Source organism: Thunnus maccoyii, chromosome 9 (genome assembly GCF_910596095.1).
Source record: "Thunnus maccoyii chromosome 9, fThuMac1.1, whole genome shotgun sequence".
NCBI lineage: Eukaryota > Metazoa > Chordata > Actinopteri > Scombriformes > Scombridae > Thunnus > Thunnus maccoyii.
In genome coordinates, this window is record NC_056541.1 from 12,512,239 (window position 1) to 12,532,089 (window position 19,851).

The 19,851-nt window shown below is 38.9% G+C and overlaps 1 protein-coding gene across 5 annotated transcripts in view; it reads right to left on the reverse strand.

Annotated features, from left to right (window-relative positions):
- Positions 1–537: 537 nt before the first annotated feature.
- Positions 538–19,851, reverse strand: part of LOC121903225 (calsenilin-like) — a 47,688-nt gene continuing 28,374 nt past the window's right edge. For 2 of the 5 annotated variants that reach the window (XM_042420053.1, XM_042420052.1), the window contains 6 exons: positions 7,457–7,581; positions 7,244–7,313; positions 6,946–7,124; positions 4,865–4,969; positions 4,673–4,735; positions 538–1,764 (listed from right to left, as the gene is read on the reverse strand). In XM_042420053.1, coding sequence (XP_042275987.1) covers positions 1,717–1,764; positions 4,673–4,735; positions 4,865–4,969; positions 6,946–7,124; positions 7,244–7,313; positions 7,457–7,581 — 590 coding nt within the window. In that variant the 3' untranslated portion in view covers positions 538–1,716. Of the gene's footprint in view, positions 1,765–4,672; positions 4,736–4,864; positions 4,970–6,945; positions 7,125–7,243; positions 7,314–7,456; positions 7,582–16,768; positions 17,614–19,851 lie in introns of those variants that run through there. The other 3 variants (XM_042420055.1, XM_042420054.1, XM_042420056.1) reach the window with 2 other exon arrangements.

Here is a 19,851-nt window from a genome sequence, read left to right on the forward strand (position 1 = left end):
ATTTACAAGTCGCAATAGTTTAAAAAACTAATTTTAGGGAACCTTATTAAAAATGTTTATGTAATGGGTTGTGTAAAGAAAACTAATGTAGGTTGATAGGCTATAACACTGTCAGATTTTTAAACTCTCAAATATTAATATCTAGTTCAGTTATAATTGTAATAGGGACAAAACTTAAAAACTAGTTCAAAATTAGTAGTGAACAATCTTCTGTTTGGGTCTCACATAGAAAACACTGTGAAGCACAAATGAGCCAATAACAACTGCAGATGTGTGTTGTCTTAACTTTCTACACACACAGTACATTCATACACAATGCAAACACATTTAACACCTCACATTTGCTGACAAAACATGCTTAATTTGGGGTTTTTGTGTCCCTTTTTTTCTGCTAATGAATGTCACACTTGTCAGTTCACTTAATGTGTGTTGATTCTTTTTTTTTTTTTTTTTTTTTTTTGCTGCCTCGTCATCTGAATGCCTGAATGCAGGACGGAAAAGAAGTGAATGGACGCATTAAAAAGGAGAAGTCGCAGCTGTCGACACCATCTTTTAATTCACCGACATCACAAAGGTCCTACTGTACTGTACATAATACTGTGGCACTTAGAGTCAGCATGCTCGTAGATACTGAAGAATCTAGATAAAGCCTTAATTCAGCAATATGAACACACTTTAAACAGTCCCTTTGTTTCTTCACAGTACTGTACAGATACACATTATCAATCTGACCAGTTAGAGATAATCTGCCATCCTCCAAAATACAAAATTATGCAATATTTGAATAATCCACTTAAATTCTGTGAAGAACTTTTACTAAACATGATGTTTAACCAATAACTGATAACACAGAGATTTCTTAAACAAATATTCAGTTAGTTCTGGTCCTATTTCATCACCCAGTGCAGCACAGATGAGACCGATACAATGTAGGATATGTAACTATTAGCTATACATATATACATACACACTGCTTTCCATCAGTGGTGTATCAGGTGCAGGTATCTACAGTGCCTTTATTTCAGGCGCATATAATACATAGTCATTAAAATCGTAGTGCAAGCTAATTCCACATCACATATTTGATGACAAACATGCTTTATAGTTCATTTCTCTTTTTTTTTGTGTGTGTGTGTGTCAATGCATTAATTTATTGTGGTGCTCTTAGTTCATCCAGTGCTCTAAAAACTCTTGAAGAAACAGCAGGTCTGTGTTGTTTTTTTTTATTGTGTGTGTATGAGTGTGAATGTGTATGGAAGTGAAACAGTGTGTTTGTGTGTGAGAGAAACAAGGTGTTAAAGCTACAGTAGTATCCTTGTGTGCGCTTATGTCAGTGGATTATGATCATCTTTGCTCCTCACACCCCTCGCTGGTTGTTAATCCTTTTTAGAAGCACGAGGAGCTCTTCTGTTGCTCCACCGAGGACACAAAAAAAACACACTGGAAAGACGGGAATTTTACCCAGGAAGCTCATCTTCTGTCTGTAGTAGTCCTTTTAATCCAGACGCAGTTGCAAGATACAGCTAAAGGAGCGCAGCGAGGAATAGTAAAAAAACAAAAACAAACGTCTAGTTCCTGTATCTTTACAGTACCTACATAATGTGCCAGTACAGTCATGTTTTAGTGTGGAGTTTGATGTGTAATGAAGTGCATGAGTGTGTTGTGTTTGTGTTTGAGGTGTGATGAGAAAAATAACAACAAAAACATCCTGATTACTTAAATCACATTCTCAAACAGCTGCATGGAGTTCATGATGTTCTCGTCCTGGAAAAAAAGAAGAAAACCATTTGTCATCAGAAGTTTACAAAAGTTCTGTTTGATTTTTTTTTTTTTTTACATAGTTTAGACATATTTGTTTTTATTAAGTGGCCACAGTGACAGTGTAGTGTAAAATTAGATTTATTATTTTCATTTTGCAATTATCTTCTTTAACTGGTGCTTATTTGCCTGATTGACATAATTTAACAACTGGAAATTATCTATACCAGGGGTTCCCAAACTTTTTAATGTCAGGGACCCTCACAATAGATGCACAATAGACCACAAACTCTTAATTGAGAGGATTTTGTCTTAAGGAATCTCCTCTGAGCAAATTTATATGGTCAGATGTACAGATTAAAAAAAAGTCTTTAAATTACAGTCAAAACAAACAATCTTATTTGTTTCCTTGTTGTTCCTAATTTTAAAAAAATGTCATAAAAGTTAAAATATTCTATTCCTCTTTTGCAGGGGACCCCGTACAACCCTCTCAATGACCCCTGTTGGTCCCCGGACCCCAGTTTGAAAACCACTGCTCTATACAATATTTTATAGTGTAAAAAGTCCACAACATAACATTGTGCACAGTGCCTGCAGTGATGAGCGTTAAGCTGTTGTATCATGTTTGTCAGAGATTTGTTGTCCAGCTATTGTAGCGTCATTAAAGTGGATCAAGTTAACCTGAAGAAACTGAAGTTGTAATGCAGTAACTAGTCAGCAATAAGTGTACAGTGTTACAATATTTCTGAATTTCATCAGCCTGTATGTACATGTCAGAGCAAAGAGTGTAGCTGATTAGTGTAGTTTAATGTTAAAGTTTTGTCAATTATCCCCAAAGATTAACTGAACTCTCTTCTTTTTTTCTCCATTGCTGCATGTTGGAACAGCTGAAAAGTTATTGTTTGAGTTTGGGGTGAGACATTGACTGAGATTATAAATTAGATCATGGATAGATCAAACTGAATATTTACTGTGAGTCAGAACTGATGTTAACAAGGCAACCAAACACAACATGAGTGAACTCATATTGTTTCATTTCAGCCAGCTGGTAAAATTAGGGAAAAACCCAGTAAATCACAAGTTTTTCTTCAGCTTGTACATTATGATTTTTACCATTTTTGCCTCATTATATCCTATATTTCCCTAACCGACAATGTTTTTTTTCCAACACGTGTCAAGAGTTGTGGCCACATGCAACATCAAGACATAAAATCTTCCACCAAAGCTCATAAATATCAATTAACATTTTACAGCTTTTGGAGCTGTAAAAACATGTTTTTCTCACCTACAGTCTGCAAGAAAGTTGAAGCTACAGAAACATCAGAGTGAACAACAGAGGTGTGGGTGTATGATGGTGTTCTAGCTAAGTTCCCATGAAAGCTAATTCATATATCCCTAATTTGAAATGTAATTTTCCAAATATAATATAATTCATATTGTATGTATAGTTAAATTCATTCCAGTCTCATTCTCCTTTTGAGTAGATAATGAGTAAATATTTATGTATTTAGGGGTGAACTTCTCTGTTAAATATCTCCGAGGACTGATAGTGTCAATCTAAATAACAGAAATCAAAGACCTCAAACTACCGTATGACATGTACAGATCAACTCCCGACTGTATCGGTGTTAAAAATATTCCATGTCTTTTGATTGAACATCGTTCATTTAACGATGCAAATTGCATTTCACCTTCAAATCACACTGTTGTGTTTTGGAATATGTCCATAATTTATAGTTTGAGATGTTTTTCACCCGTTTGTCAGCATGTTTCAGCCAAATTAATATTTTACTGTCATGAACCACCTTCTTCCTCTGGTGGTTTGGGTTATGTGCATTTAAGCTTGTAGTTTTGCGGTAAAGGTGATAAACGCTGAGAATTAGCGTCTGGGTTTTTATCACTGGCTCCAAAACGGAGACAAATCCATGTCTGTCTGATGCTACAGACAAGAGGAACCGGGTGTAGGATCCAGAAACAGAGCACCTGTCTTTCTCTTCAGGCTGCTTTGTCTAAAAGACCCTTTACATTTGCAGTTCAGGCTTTTTCCTGTATTTTCTTTTTATTTAACAGAAAAGAAGAAAAATATTAGAATGGGATTAACATCTTTTGGCTTTTGTGTTTTTCCCATGTTTCTTACTCTACTTCCTTCTGTCCATTCTGTGTTGGTTTGTTTAACATAATTCTCAAAATATAGATTAAAAGAAGACAATAAACATGATTGTCTTTTTTGGCATATATACAGTAAGCATTATACTTCTGCCGGTGCCTTTTCAGTCACTACTTAATGCATAGACTGTTGACTTTGTCTATACTGTCCAGACTGTTTATTGTATATTAGCTTGCATATTGTATATATTGTTTATACTTATTGTATTATGTGTGACGACTGAATAAAAAATACTACCACTACCAAAAACTACTACTACATAGGAAACTGATAATAAGGCGTAGAATGAGAGACTTGTTGCCCTAAAAATCATATGAGCTCATGCAAATCAAGAACGAACGTATGAGCTTCAAGTGCTCGGAAAGGAAATTCATCTTGCTTCAAAATGATCGTCCTCCTGATAGTATTTGCGTAACAGCAGAATGAGCGTATGATTGAGAAGTGGTGGTGGGAGATAGAAAAGAAGATAACAGGATTAAAGGTTTAAGGTTAAAAATAACAATACTAGAATGAGAGGAGGGGTCAGGATATGATTGAGGTAGAAGACGGGAAAGTGAGGGAAGTATTTCTGGAACATGAGCGACGCTTTACCGTCTGTGTGATTGTGAACAATCTCAGTCAGTGTGTGATTAACCAGTGACATCATGTTGTCATCATGCTATTCATAGTATTCCTGTTGATGAGCAACTGTGATTTTGTTTTTTTGGTCGTGCAGCTCTTATCGGTTTGTGGAAGAGTGTGAGTCACCTTCTGACAGGTCTCGATGAACTCTTCAATGGTCACTACACCGTCTCGGTTTTTGTCCATTTTCTGTAGGAAAAAGATAGAAGAAAGAAGACAAAGAAAGAGGATTCATTTTCAGGCTGCTTTGTAGAGGAATAATTGCGGCCTTGCAGCACAGTGCACTTGTGTTATTTCTTGTTTGTGTGGATTCAGAACCTGGAAGAACTTGTCCACGTGTTCAGAGGGAGCCTCGTCTCGCACACATGGGTAGGTGTACCTCCCCATCATGTCATAGATTGACTTCATAATCGCCAACATCTCCTGAAGAGCAGAGGATAGACAGTAGGTGGAAGAGTTAATCCCACTTTTAACTGTTTTTCTCCCAGTGTGACTACATTTTACATTTAAAAAGCCCCAAAGCTCCATAAAGAGGTAACCAACAAAGACAGTCGCCAGGAAAATGATAACAATAAACTGGATGAAGATACTATCACTGAACATCACTCAATACACTCAAAGACTAAAACAAGTATACTTCTACAAATGAAGATGGACACATTTCAACAAAGATGGACTCCTGTGAGGGTTTACTTGGGATTATGAAGGCTTGAAAAGGATACGGACTGAGGTTTTCTCCTGTTTGTAAATGCTCTGCTCAATGTCAAGGATTGTTGGAAAAATAAAGTTTTCAGGAAATTGAAGCAATCTTTCATCAAAACAAAAGAAATCCGTGTTTACTATCACTTCTGTCTAAAGAAATTCTTTGCTTGACTATGACGAGCAGCTGGTCTTGTTCATGGAGGTGGAGAAAGAAACTGAACAAAAACAGTAACTGATTAAAGAATTAGTTTGACGTTTTGGGAAATACACTTGTTTGGTTTCCCATCTGCGTCCACACAATGTTGGATCGGAAAGATTCCCAGGTTATGGATTTGTTGTCGTTGTACAATAACTGAGTTGGTCATATAAGGGCTTAAAATACTGTGCTTTGACAGAAATATATTATATCCATTAAATTTGAGTTTGATTACATTGAACGACTGACTTGAATGACGTGCAGTGTCCATGTTTGCTTGGTTTTCATGTAATTCCATATTATTAAGTTGGATATATGTAATTACGACTTGGAGGTTGATATGAACGCTACATGTCGGAAAACTTGTGACATGAATGCGGCATTAGAAGTTCAATACTCTAGAGTGTGTGTGTGTTAGTTTAGCATAAAGACTGGAGGCAGCTGGCTCTGTCCAAAGTCAAAAACCTGCCTACCAGCACTTCTAAAGTTCACTAATTAACATCTGCAGACAGCCGACATAGTTCCAGCAAGTCTAGACAAAAACACAGATAAACGTTGACATTTCCTAAAATGTCAAACTGTTCCTGTAACTTTGCAGTTCTACTTTGTTCTGTTTGGATGTGGTAAAGTCAAAATCAACACAAAGAGAAATAAACAATTAAACATGTCATCCCTTCACATTTAAAAGGGGAACTCCACCGATTTTACACATCAGAGTCTGTTTACAGGTCTTGGGCGGCACTACTACATTTACTGTCTTTGCCCGTAAAACTTTGGAATAGTTTACCTTTTTATACTTTTAGATTAACCAGGTCAACAGAATTTTTTTCAAAATGCTTATTAAAAGTCATTTACTGTATATTCACTTGCTTTTTTAAACTGATGTTTACTGTTTTGTGAGATTGATTTGGTTGTTTTTGTTGATATTATTTCTGTTTCGTCTGTTTTCTGTCTTGTAATATAAATCTTGTTATTATCACTCTTGTTTGATGCTTTCAATGTGAAGCACTTTGTAACTTTTGTCTTGAAAAGTGCTTCATAACTAAATCTTTATGTACATACACAAAGATCTTTATTGCATAATTGAAAAACATTTAAAGCCTATTGTGGCTCCAGAGGGAGCTGCGAGAAATCTGATGAAGTGATGTCATTGGAGAAAGCATCGGCTCGGGCTGAAAACCAGCGATGTTATAGGAGTGCAATGCTACATCAGTGGAGTACTCTTTTAATCAAGATAATCAGACCAGTGGTGTGAGATTAATCACCTGAAATATGACTGAAATACACAACAAACAGTGTCAAAATTATGTCTCTGTCATTCCACATGCACAGTAAAATGACAACTTTTCCACCACTAGGGGTCTTCTTCAGGTAAAGGTGAAGAAGATGCACAGCGGTGGAAACATCATGTCCATGTGGAATTAAAGATTTGGGAACAATTCAGCAGTGTGCAGGTATTCTTTTGCTCATTTTGGATGTGCATGTGCCCACTGAAACATACCTCTTTGGTGATGTAGCCATCTTTATTAATGTCATAGAGGTTAAAAGCCCAGTTGAGCTTCTCGGTGACCGAACCTCTGAGCAACACAGACAGGCCGATGACAAAGTCCTCGAACCGGATCGAGCCATTTCTGTCTATGTCAAACGCGTTGAACAGGAAGTGAGCGTAGGTGGTTGCATCTGTGTGATAAGAAGGACAAAAAGGAGTCAAGGTCATAGATTTAATGTGTTTTGTTAAAGCATCCAGAAAAGGAAAGAGGAGACATAACTAAAGAGGAGAGATTGTTTTAACGTCTAACCTCCTTGGGGAAAGAACTGAGAATAGATGGACTTGAATGTCTCCTCATCAACCAACCCACTGGGACACTCCTGCCCGAGAGAGGAGAAAAAAAAGGGGTGTGTATCAGAATAATTCAAGTCTATATAAAGCATACTAATGGCGGCAAAGCAATTAAGACAGTCTCAGTTCTCCTTGAGATGCAGCAGCAGCAGCAGCAGCCGGACAGACGTACGTTCTTAAAGCCTCTGTAGAGAGACTGAAGCTCCTTCCTGGTGAACTTGGTCTGAGCCTGCAGCTGGTCCAGCCCCTCCGGCTGGTGACGCACCGTCGACAGCTCCAAATCACTGTCGCTGCTGTCTGTGGGAGAAAGAGACAGAGAGAGAGACAGAAAGGGATGGATAGACGGACAGGAAGAGAGAAAAAGAGAGAGAAGGATGCAGAGAGGGATAGATGAGGATAAAAACAGGGAGGATGGGGGCAGACGTTGAGTGTGTGGATGCAGGCCAACATTCAGGGAAGGGGTGGGATCACACATTTAAGAGGGAAGGCATTGGAAGGGAAAACGTGCGAGTTTAAGAGAGAGAATTAGCAAAAAACTGTAGAGGCAGGCGAACGAGGGAGTTAAAAAGAAGAGGAGGTACTTTCTTTATGGCGGAAATGTCACCAAACAACTATTTGTTTTTATTTGTGTTCGCTTTCGAAAGAGCCACAGCAGAAAATCTGAATTTAAGAAATTCAGCTGAAAGCATTTTTATCTCACAGAACAAATCACAAATGCACATTTACGGCAAGTGTTGCGGCACTGTTGGTTACCAGTTCACACACACTAAGAGAAAGCACTGCACGACTGGGAAAAAAAGAAAACATTCAAAAAAATTTTTAAAAAAGGAGGGAGTTTTCCGGAGAAACAGAAGTTAGTTTGGTTTCTAGTGTTACCATACTCACCATCTTTAGACAGAGAGAACAGAGGAGGAGGAGGAGGGGTGTCGACACCAATATGGAAATGAAAGAGAGTAAATGGAGAACAGTGAGAGAGCGATAGTAAGAGGAAGAAAAACAAAACAAAGAAAACAAGTCAGATCGGACACTGAGAGGTTTATATGAAGAGCACTGAGCGGTCCAGAGGAAAAGACTCAGGTTATATTCTGATAAAACATCCAGCAGAGCAGTGAAACATAATACGCTGTGAGACATAAACCAGAACCGCAGTGAATGGGATTCAAAGTGTGAGGTGATCCACTCTGAGGTAATAATGAATCGTTCCTTTATGGTTCATTTCAAACAATGAGACAGTTTAGACCCATACATACTGTAATTCAGCAGGAGACGACCTCTGACCTCTCGCAAGAGCCACAGATGAATGCTCCAAGCGAGAAAACGGCACCATGTATAAAACCAAAAGTACTGTGAGTCATTCTTGTTGCTCCGTCTTGACCTTGTAAACAGACTTTTTTTCCTTTTTCCTGTTTCCCAGTACTGTACACCTACGCAGTATTTACAATAAATACTTAGAGTATAATTTATTTCTCCTTCACTCTAAGATGCCAAATTGTTTCTGTCTTGTTCCCCTTAGTCTAGCTGTCATCCACCACACCTACATTTAAGGAACAGTAGCAAGCGGAAAGCATTTTTTTGGTACCTGATTCATGCAACTAAATCACTGTAAATTGTGGTTACCAAAAATCTTAACTCAAGGTCCAGTTCAGTGGGTGCAGTTTGCTCCCTCATATTGCTAAGGATGACTATGAGATGCGGTTGAAAAATTCAGATTACTGTTTCTTTGTTTGTTCTTTGGTGAAAATATTTTGGGTGTGTGTCTCCCTACTGATTTGTCAAGGGTTAAAAATGCAATCATCATGTCATCATTATATTTTAGTATAATTTACCTTGAACCCTCCTGCTAGTGTCACAGTTTCATAAAGCTTCACATTGCTAAGTACTCCAGGATTACAGGATTTTAGATATATAAAAAGATATATAGATAAATAAAGTCCAGAGCTGTGGCAGAGCTGTAATTGTTGGAAAAAAAAACCTTCAACAAACTCGCCACTCGTTCCCACTTTGCTTTTTGTTTTCTGGTTTTTACTTTTAAAAAGTGAATCTGGGCCACAAAGCTACAGATAGAAAACATATTTGGCTTATATGTGAATTAAAAAACACCTGATTGTCATTTTACTTTTTTTTTTACTGTCAACAAATCTCATGAAAAGATCAAAACCAACACTGCGTAAGTCCGTCGCTCAACATTTTCTGCCTTCCCTACTCAGTCTGTGGCACCGAAGACCATTCATACCTACTGAAGACAGAAATCTTTTTTTTTTATTTAAATCATTCTTAGAAAAAGGCTCCGTATTTTTCTAAAGCAACTGAGCAACTGTAGTTTTTAGCAAATGTTACTCAGACTGGAGTAAACAGTGCATTTGTTGGGGATTATGATTTCAGATTTATTGCAAGTGCATGTTTACAGCAGCAGGAAAGTGTGCATGTAGTATCAACTAAAAATAAACTGAAGTGTTCATCGTGATGAAGAAACATGTTGCATGACACCCGACTCGTTGTTGTGTTTTAATTTTTTGGGACAACAATGGAGGTCTATGGCACAGAGAAATATCAGGTTTTGGATGCACAGATAAAACTTGTTAGTAGGATCAATTCCTTTTTATGAAATGTTATTGACAATAAGAAAAATATAAAATCAGCAGACTTATCCTTCCGAGAGGGTGAGGTATTCTGGGGACCAAAAGTAGCATTTGATTAGGTGTATTGAAACAATAAGACACCTTTTCTGTCATTGAAAGAAGTTAAAAACATTTGTTTTGTTATAACATGAAATTATTCTAAAAATTCAGCATTTTAATCCCAGATAAACTGAAAATGATTTATGCTGGATCTACGTGGACCTGAATCAAATACAAAACAATTTGCAAGTGACAAAAAATAAAAACTTTGACTCCAGTCTCCTCACTCCATGACAGGTCATCCCCCTCCCCTTGTCTCCTCCTCCTCCTCCTCCTCCTCCTCCTCCTTGCCCCTCTCCCAGGTTGTCTCACCGGTCTCCGTGATGTCGATGAGGCCCAGCAGGTGCATCAACTTGAGGAACATGATCACCAGGCAGACGATGCCAACTGTCTGCAGTCCCTCCGTCTCCCACCTCACACTCATCTTCCCCTCTTCTTCTATCGTTTCTTCCACGGTCCCTTCCTTTTTCTGTCCTTCACTTTGACACTACATTCTCATATTCTCATGACTGTTTCACTTTCTGTTGCACTTTTCTATCAATCCATCTCTGTAACTCTCTCTGTTCTTCTTCTTGTTTCCCTTCCTGTCTCTGAAACAGTGTCACTCACTCATCACTCTCTTTCTGTCACATTTTTTTTTCTTCCCTGCAGTTTCTGTTACTCTATTTAGCTCTCGCTCCCTCTGCCGTTTTAATTGACTGTATTTTTTTTTCCCCGTTGCTCTTCTCTGCTCTAATGTATCTCGTCAGTACCTCTTTAAGGATATTCTTCACAACTAAGAGCAGGATCTGATGGTCCGACCCTCTTATTAAGGCCAGATTATTGCTGTAAAAATACTTCCAAAGAGAAAGAGCGAGAGAAAAAAAAAATCCCCTAAAAAATCTGGACCACCATGTTAATCCATGACAAATCCAATCAGAGGAAAAGCAAGCTCGGATACTCTCACATCATCACACACGTAGGTTTTTTTTTAGCACAAGCATGCAGTTGTTTGGGATTCCTCCGATGAATATTTTTCCTCTAATTGGTGACAAAAACTCTATCAAATTTAAAAAATGTCATTCATCCAGAGGTGAAATGTGTCACAAAATCCTCCACTGACTGAATGACTGATGCTCTGCAACCTCCTCTATATCCCTCCTGCACCTCATGTCTTAGTTTCTGCTAATTAACCCGTGAACTCCTGAAGAACCAGAGAAATGCTGCATTTCTATCAACTTCATCAAATAACTACATAAAACATCAGTAAGAACATAAAGACACTGCATACCGAAGCTTTAAATGAACAAAACTTAGAAATATTTGAATTCTTTTTGTTAAATGTGACATATTTAAAACCAATTTGTCTTTAAGAAAAATGGTGAGACAAAGGTCAACAGGTGTCCTGAATCTCATTTTCCCAGTCAGCCTTGTGATCCAGTTTCTAATTGTTTCCCCGTCTCTCCTGGGGTCCATAACACAGATTTAACATCACATTAACTCAGTGGAGTCCTGTCACACACTCAGACTTTAATAAAGGGAAACAGTGAACATACGCTCCCTCAGGCCCTGTGACACTTGTTCAAAACTCATCTCGTTGTCTCAGAAACATTTTGGAGTGATCGCTGCTTCCCTCTAGTGGAGACTAAAGAGATGACAGGAGCAGAGATGTTTTCCCTCAACACATGACAATGAAATGGATAATATGGGAAGGTCACTTTAAGGACAGGGTCACAGTTTTTCAAGTCTGTCTTAAAACATCAGTCAGGAGCCCATATGAGCACTGAAAGAGGTTTTCCTTGCTGTAATCATTCCCTCTGTTCATATTGGCTATGAAAAGATCCCCTTCAAATGTGCTTTCAATGTAAATGATGGGGGACAAAATCCATTTACAGTGTGTCCACACAGTCATTTTGTGCAAAAATGTATTTAAAAGTTTATTTGAAGCTTATATGAGGCTTCAGCAGTCTGAGTTAGTCATATCATTTCCTCAGACAGTGTTTCCCTGTTGAGCTGTGGTGGAAGAACAGTAACAAAAAGAGGGACTTTGACATTAAATTGACTGTAACGTTGGAAGATATCTACTTGATTTGACTCATTTGGACGGCTGAAGCTATATATTAGCTTCAGATAAACTTTTAAATACATTTTTGTACAAGAGGACTGTGGATTTCTTTCCCCCATGGCCATAAAGGAATGATTATGGCAAGAAAAAAGTATTTCAATGTTCAATTGCGCACTTGAATATTGATTTAAGACAGATGTTCACAATATTTCTTGTTAGTCTTAAGACAATACTCAGGTCTCCATATACAGTTATTAATTGCTATTTTTCCACCTGTCTGTTTTGACCGTGAGATCCCTTCCTAATGTGATTCAGATGTAAGTGATGGGGACACAACTGACAGCCATAGTCTTGTGTAAAAATGCATTTCATATTTCAGGAAATATGAGGCTTCAGCATTCAAACTTATCCAAATCTAGTGCGTATCTTTTAAAGTTTCTGTGCTTTTAGTGTAATATTTCTTCTTTGTGTTACTTTCCCTCCACTACAGCTCAGCAAGGAAAGTCTGGGGAAACAAAAAGAGGGAATTTTGCAAAAAAAAACAACTGTAACTTCGTAAGATCTCCACTTGATATGACTAACTCAGACTGCTGAAACATCACCCCTCATCATTGTGAAGGGTAATCATCCCTCATCACTTATCAGTTGCTTTAGGAAGGGATCTCTGGATGGCCAGTATGGACAGAAACCAAATTAAAAAATCAGATTACAGTAACCAGAAACTCTTTCCATGTACATGTGGGCATGTGAGTATTGTTGAGGTGAGGTGCAGACCAGTGTGAGCTTCAAAATCAAAACTCATGGATGAAAAATGTTTGGTGCATTAATCATGGTGTACGGGAGGAGATTTTAAGTTTGAACTGTCCTTTAAGGTTTTGGCTCCATAGACATGGTGTCTCATGACAGATTAATTACCTGCTCATCCAATACATGAAATATGTCAAATTAAAGGAGAATGAATCTGGTGGTTTTAAGGTGCAGTCTTAGGTTTTCAGATCTTAAACAGAAAAAAGTTTTTTTAATTGCTACTTTTCTAATTTTAGGAAATGAACAGACGGGTCGATGTTTCTATTATTCTGACAGACCAAATGGATTTTTTCCCCCTTAAACACACAATATAAATAATCTATTTAGAGCTGCAACGATTACTCAATTAGCTATTCTGATAACTGATAAATCGTTAAAGTCAATTGTTAAGTAAAAATGCCAAAAAGTGGATGATTCCAAGTTCTCAAATGTGAGAATTTGTTGCTTTTCTTGGTCTTACACATTATACTAACTCTTTCAGTAACACACACAAAATACTATTATTGTACATATAAAGTTTTACACAAACCAGGATATGTGATGACGTCATCTGTTCAATGATCTAAAAACCATCCGGCAAACATGGAAAAGAGCACACAAATAAAGAGACGAACACACACAAAACTACTCATTTCCTTCCCATCTCTCTACAGTATATTGATGTTACTCGCCATTAAAATATCTTGCACGAGACTCAAATGTGGAGTAAAAATACCAGATATTGGTATCAGAAAGCCTCAGAATGGGGCTCAAATTGCTCCAAAGACAAGGCCGCTTCTCTGGCATTGATGTCATCCCAAAATAGGACCGAGCTGGACTGAACCCAAAATCGACATCAGAGTGGAGGACCAGACAGAAACAACAATCAAAGGCCAAAGGGTTTGTTTTATATCTGGTCAGTCAGCGTCACAGACATGCAGACGAACACGAAAACAAACCTTTTCTTGAGTGCTGATGATATAAATAATGCAACAAACAAACCTTATTGGTTTGTTGATTGATAAAAGACTTCTAATGTACTGCAGGAAACTGGTGTCAAAAGTCATGTCAAAAAGGATGTTAAAGGTTATTTTTTGGCATTTTTGAAACAGTATTAAGTAAAAAGAAGGAGAGAAAGAGGGGGATGACATGCAACAGAGGCTCTGAGCTGGATTTAAACCCGAGATGTTGCAGTTACAGAGAACACTAGACCACTGATCACTTCTTTGACATGTGGCATTTTAAAGCAATATGAGACCGCTAATTTACTTCTAAAGTGTAAATAACGGTGCTTCAGGCCATAGCCAAGATTTTAGAGTCTCATTTTCATGAGTAGAATCTCATCTATCGAAGATTTTTTGACTCTAGCCACCAACCCAACCTGTGTAAAATGTTCTCAATATTAAAAAAAATAAACATCACATCACAAAATTTCACATTTTTAATATCAATTTAACACTTAAACTATATTTTTTGTCAAATATAACTATATCATAGTTTAAAATGTTGTTTCAAAGCCCTACAGATGTGTAAGGTATTTGTAATGACAAGTCAAAGTTTACAGACTAACAAACTATAAAAGAGCAGCAACAATAACAGACAGGAAACACCACAAAATGACTCATGAATGACCACGGAGCTGCGTCAGCACAACTGAGAGATTCTCAGTAACAATGGTGAACATTAGAAAGCTAGTATTTATAGCTGGGCTGCTATTTGGGGACTATTTATATCCTAGAGTGCAACATCTCAACTTTTCTGAAAAGTCATATTTCCCCGCACGTTGACATTTGATGCGAAAGATACCTTCAACTCACAACATCTGCTGCCCAGTGATTAAACACGGTGAGGTGAGGATGACGAGGAGATGCAAAAGCAGATGAGAAAATGACACCGCAGTCAGTAAATTAGTCCTGCTGGGAGATGACGACATGATGAAGTGGCAGGAATAAAAGATGAAGACACATGATGAGAATTTTGGAGGCTACTGAGAGATGGCCAGTGTCCTTCAGGGTCCTGGAGATGTACTCCAGGCTCCATATTTAGGCAGCCTCAAAGAAAGCCTGTTCGATACTGCATGTATAATTGATGTGAAGTAATGCTAAACCGGGGTGTGGGCCCGGCCTCTCTGGATCACCACAGTGGGAGGAGGAGGAGGAGGAGGAGGAAGAGGAGGAGGAGGAGGGAGCGCTACAGGAGGAACTGAAGATTGAAGAGATTGAGAGGAGTGATAAATAATGAAAGGACATTACTGGTGTTTTTGTTGAATTAATTACTTATAATGCCGAGCCATATGAGAAGCACTAATGTGCCGGCTGGAGCCTTCCTGCTGTAATTGTCTTGGCACGCTGACTGCAGGGCACTCTAACTGGCTGGCCTTCAGCCCAAAACTCTAATCAAAGGGAACTGCATCATTCAAAGAGCAGTATCTGATGTCTCTTTTACAGTCCCAAATGTACACAGTCTATTGACCCATCAAGGTTTTATGGTATATCCCTGAGTAGGCAAAATAAACATCCCATTAACCTTTTTTCACTCTAATGTCGTTCAGATATACATACATCACGGGACATTTTGTTGCACAGGATGACAGTTAATGAAGAGACAGAACAAAAGTCCATAGACAGACTCGAACCAGGGACTTGGTCATCTTGTCAACACCTCAGGACTTTTGATTCTTTCATAGTGTCTATATTTTATATCTTCTTTTATTTGTCTTTCACTGCGAAACTTTTTGTGATGTCGGATCTAGAAAGTGTCATGAATAGAGTTTACTTTAAAAGGTGTTGTGGGCAAAATAATGACTCGATCCCAATGATGGAAGAAGTCTTCAGATCCTTTAAAAGTATCAATAGCACAATATTAGTACTATATTAAGTATAATCAGAAAAATTTACTTGCGTACCGAAAGTAAAACTACGCATTCAACAGCAGAATGGCCCTGTTGGAATGTTTAAATGTTTATAAATATTATACTATTGGATTAGTACTTTTATTACTAATGTCTGTCTTTGCTTATGTCTGTTTTTGCGAAGCTGTTCTGTAACTGTTTGTTTTTGCTCTGATTTTATTTCTGACCATGTCTGTGTTCTGCTTTTACTGTAATTGACCGTCATGATTATTGTTTTAAACTTGTTTCTTGACTTTAGGCTGCCAAGCTTCACACAATAATGTTTATTAACATTTAGTGATAACTGTCCTTGAGAAATAAACTGAATAATGCATGAACATGTAAGACGTAAGCAACACACCGATGTTTATAGTTGTATCTGGTGGAGTTGGATTCAATTTGAAGTACTTAATAAACTGTTGGGTAGTTAAATCTATCTTATTTTAATTCAAATATAGGAGATATATGGAAAAAAACAGGTGGATAAAGCCATCTGAACAGTTTATGACAAAATTAGACACAAGTACTGTATATTAAACATCAGTAAAACTTCAAAGAACTCATGGATGAAAATTATTATTGGAAGTGTAGAACTGAAGTAGATACCTTCCCTCATTTAATGTGGTACTGTTCTTCTGGTTCTTTGTTTTGGAAACAAGTACTAGAGAACAGTTGCATAAACCACTGATAGAATCTCTCCAGCTCTGTTTATTAGTGGACACGTCCCTCCTACCAGCAGGGTACATCCAAAAACAAATTTAGACTTGAACTGGAGAGCTTTTTAAAGTCAAAAAACTCAGCTTTGTATTCTTGAGATAATCCCGTGGATTTAGAAACGGTTTATTTAGTTTAAGAAGCAAAGAACACTTAATCTTTCACTTAAACTGAAAAATTAACCTAATTTGGAGATACAATGACGATATGTGAACTTTTTTTCTAACAATTTGGAACAACTGTTTTTGTTGTGACTAATAACACTACAGTTTAACGGATAAACACTTGTAGTTGTGAAGTAGTGCGTCAGACGTACAGCTTCCAAACCGCAGGTACCTGTTAGCCAGGAGAGGGGTCCGAGGTCGCGCTTACCTTCAAACGAAGACATCGGCTCCAGGATGCCAAACTGCTTGAGAACTGCCATGAAGAGGATGATGACCACGCCGATGGCAAACAGCTCCATGCCTTGGATCCCCATAGTTTCTGGACGAGTGGGGGTTGGGGAGGTGGGGGGGGGGCACTCAGGGCCAAGCCTGCACGCCAAGGCCTGGCCCTGGGTAGAGATGAAAGGAAGCCTTGGCCGACCCCAGTTACGTCAACAACAAGTGTTCTCACAAGAGGTGCGTCAGGAGGTGACACGAATCAGGCTGGTTGGTGGAAGACCGCGTGGGTTTGTATCCAGGCTCAGGCCACTGAGACAGCATGAGAACCAGGCCTGCCAGCTGGATGAAGGCCGCTTTAATGTCAACACTGATGCTGAAGTGGAAAATATGTGGAAGCCGACATATATGGAAAGCCTCCCTCTCTAGACCCATGAGGGAAAACGGGGGTTGTGTCACGAACCATTTATTACAGTGCATTAAAGGAGACGTTTAGAGTCACTTTCCAGACTTTCGTCCTGCACGCACTCTGAGGAGCTCGGACAGATTACTACTCACCCTCTTAATCCAAACAGCTATTATCGGTCCTCACGTCATAGTACACACTAATAAATCACATTGTGGGTTTAGATAAAGATGTCTTCAAGAAGAAGCAAAACACTCGGTGCAGCTATGGTGTCCATTTCTTTGGTCCCAGATCTTTTCATTAGGTGGGAGAAAGTCCGGGTGCGTACAACCGACTTATTGAAATACAGAACATCAGAGAACAGAGCGTGAAATACTCGAGTCCTCTCATCTTCCATGCCATAAAATGGCAAAACAACATTAGCAATTATAAATAAATTATCCCATTATAAGCGCAAACCACATGAGTCATTTCTGAGACCTCAGCTCTGGAACAAAAACATACTGTAAATATACTTTATCTGCGTGCTGAGAACAATCTGACCTTCCAGTATGAGCGTCATCTACTCACAATACTCAGAAGGATATAATGTTTTGAAACAGATATGCACAGCAAGATACAATCAGCAGTATTTCATATGTAATATAAAAACTGTGTAGAATAAGGCTGTGCTGTCCAAATAATCCAAATAATTGATCAGGTTTTTACTTGTGGGACACTTTCTGCTTTCTCCTGCTGTGTTTCTCTTGCAATAATCCTTAGATCCACCAAACACCTCTCAGCATGGACTCAATTTAGACCCTGCGCAGCTGTCCCGTCTGATTCAGTCCACTTTTTTCCGTTTGTCCAAATCCAGGTCCAGATATGGAAGAGTATGACCCTGGAGAGAAGACTCTTAGAGCAGCAGCAGCAGCAGCAGTGTCCCGGGAGGAAAATCCTGAGAAACTGAGAGGAGCTGAAACCTCCTCCTCTGGTGACTACCTCCTCCGCACATAGTTTCCCATCTCTCCCCCCTATCTTCACCTCCCCTCAACGTATCTGTTGCTGCCTTTGCTTGCAACTTTTCCCCCTCCTCCCGTCGACTCACTTAGCAAGCACTCACTCTCCAGCTGAGGTTTAAAACCAAAGTGCCCCGTTCACCTTAAACCTTCCTCCCATCCTGTTGGTCCTGTGGTCTCTCCCCCCTCTGCTGCACTCCTCCTTTCTCTCCATCTGTGCGTCTGATTCGCTTTTGCGCCCCGAGCCCCACCGCCTCCTCCCTCCATCTCCTCTGTCATTCCATAACTTTGGCCAACCGCAGACTCCCCCCCCCACGCCCCTCACCCCCCACCTCTCCTCTGCTCGGCTTCCTCTTTCTTTCTCCAAATTGTCCCTTTTTTCTCCACCATATCCACCTCTTCCTCTTCGCCTTCTTCTTCATCTTCCTCAGTCGCTACAGTTTGCGGGTAAGGGGTGAAGTCAAATTACCCAAAGAGGAGGAGGAGGGGGGTTGTGTGATCTCTGTGTGCCAGACCAGTATGCACACAGAGAGATCAAATAGCAGAAACACCCCCACCTCCTCCTCAAACCTCCTTCTTTCATCTATTTTTCTTTTTCTCACTGAATTAAGTGGAGCGACGAAGAATCGAAAGTATTATGAATGTATCATGATATCGTTAATGTCTCGCGATCGCAATGATTCCCGACATATGTGCAACAGTTTGTCTTAAACAACATAGAAAAGCACGAGTGTGTATAAATGCGGTTGTGAGTGTGTGTTTGTTTAGCAAGTCTGGGGAGGATAAGTGATGATTCTGCACTTAATGCATCAAGATAAGATGGGGAACAGAGATGTGTGTGTGTGTTAATGCATTGACTTGGTTGGAGATAGGAGACACAGATGGGAGGCCAGAGTGAGAGAGATCAATATCTTTGTGGTGAGATGGTGTTGGTGAGCTTCCCCCTTCTTTTTTTTTTCTCTTGCTGCTTCTTGCACTTAACCATAAAAATATACAATTCTGAAATCACAATATCTATTTTCACTGTTACTATTACTCCATAAGTAAGAGTCTGTGGTGTTTACTGCATGTTTAAAGCAGATAAATCACCCTGAAGGTCAAATTTACATTTCAGTCACCACTTTCTGAAGCAGAGTGACACCGTACACCATGTATGTAGGTATTCTGAGTATTTTGTGTTGTTTTAGAGGGATGAATGTGTGTGTTGAAGGTGTATTTACGTGCATTTGTGGATGCCAGTGTAGTGAGTTCCTGTGGTCTGTTGTGTGTGTCGGTTCCTCTTGGCAGGCCATTAGGACACTAACAGGTTTTTAAAAGGTAGGCTTGGCTCTGCCTGCTGACACAACAGTCAGTAAATAGTGAGAGAGGACCGAGACTGTTTCCTCTCAGTCAGACACATCAGCAGATATCATCTAAGTCTTCACTGCAGTCACAGAGAAACAATACTTTAACCTCTCGAATGTGGAGGCATTTGTAAAATCATCTTTTTAAATCCAGCTTTAACTTTCTGAAACTTTCTAATATCGTCACATATTTAAATGCAGCTCTTTATTACAAGTGATTACAACATACAACCAGTTCATAAAAGCTGGCTGATATAAAAACTTTATATCTGGTATCTTATAGGCATGAAAGTAGTATATAAAAGTATTCAGATGCTATTGTGAGAGC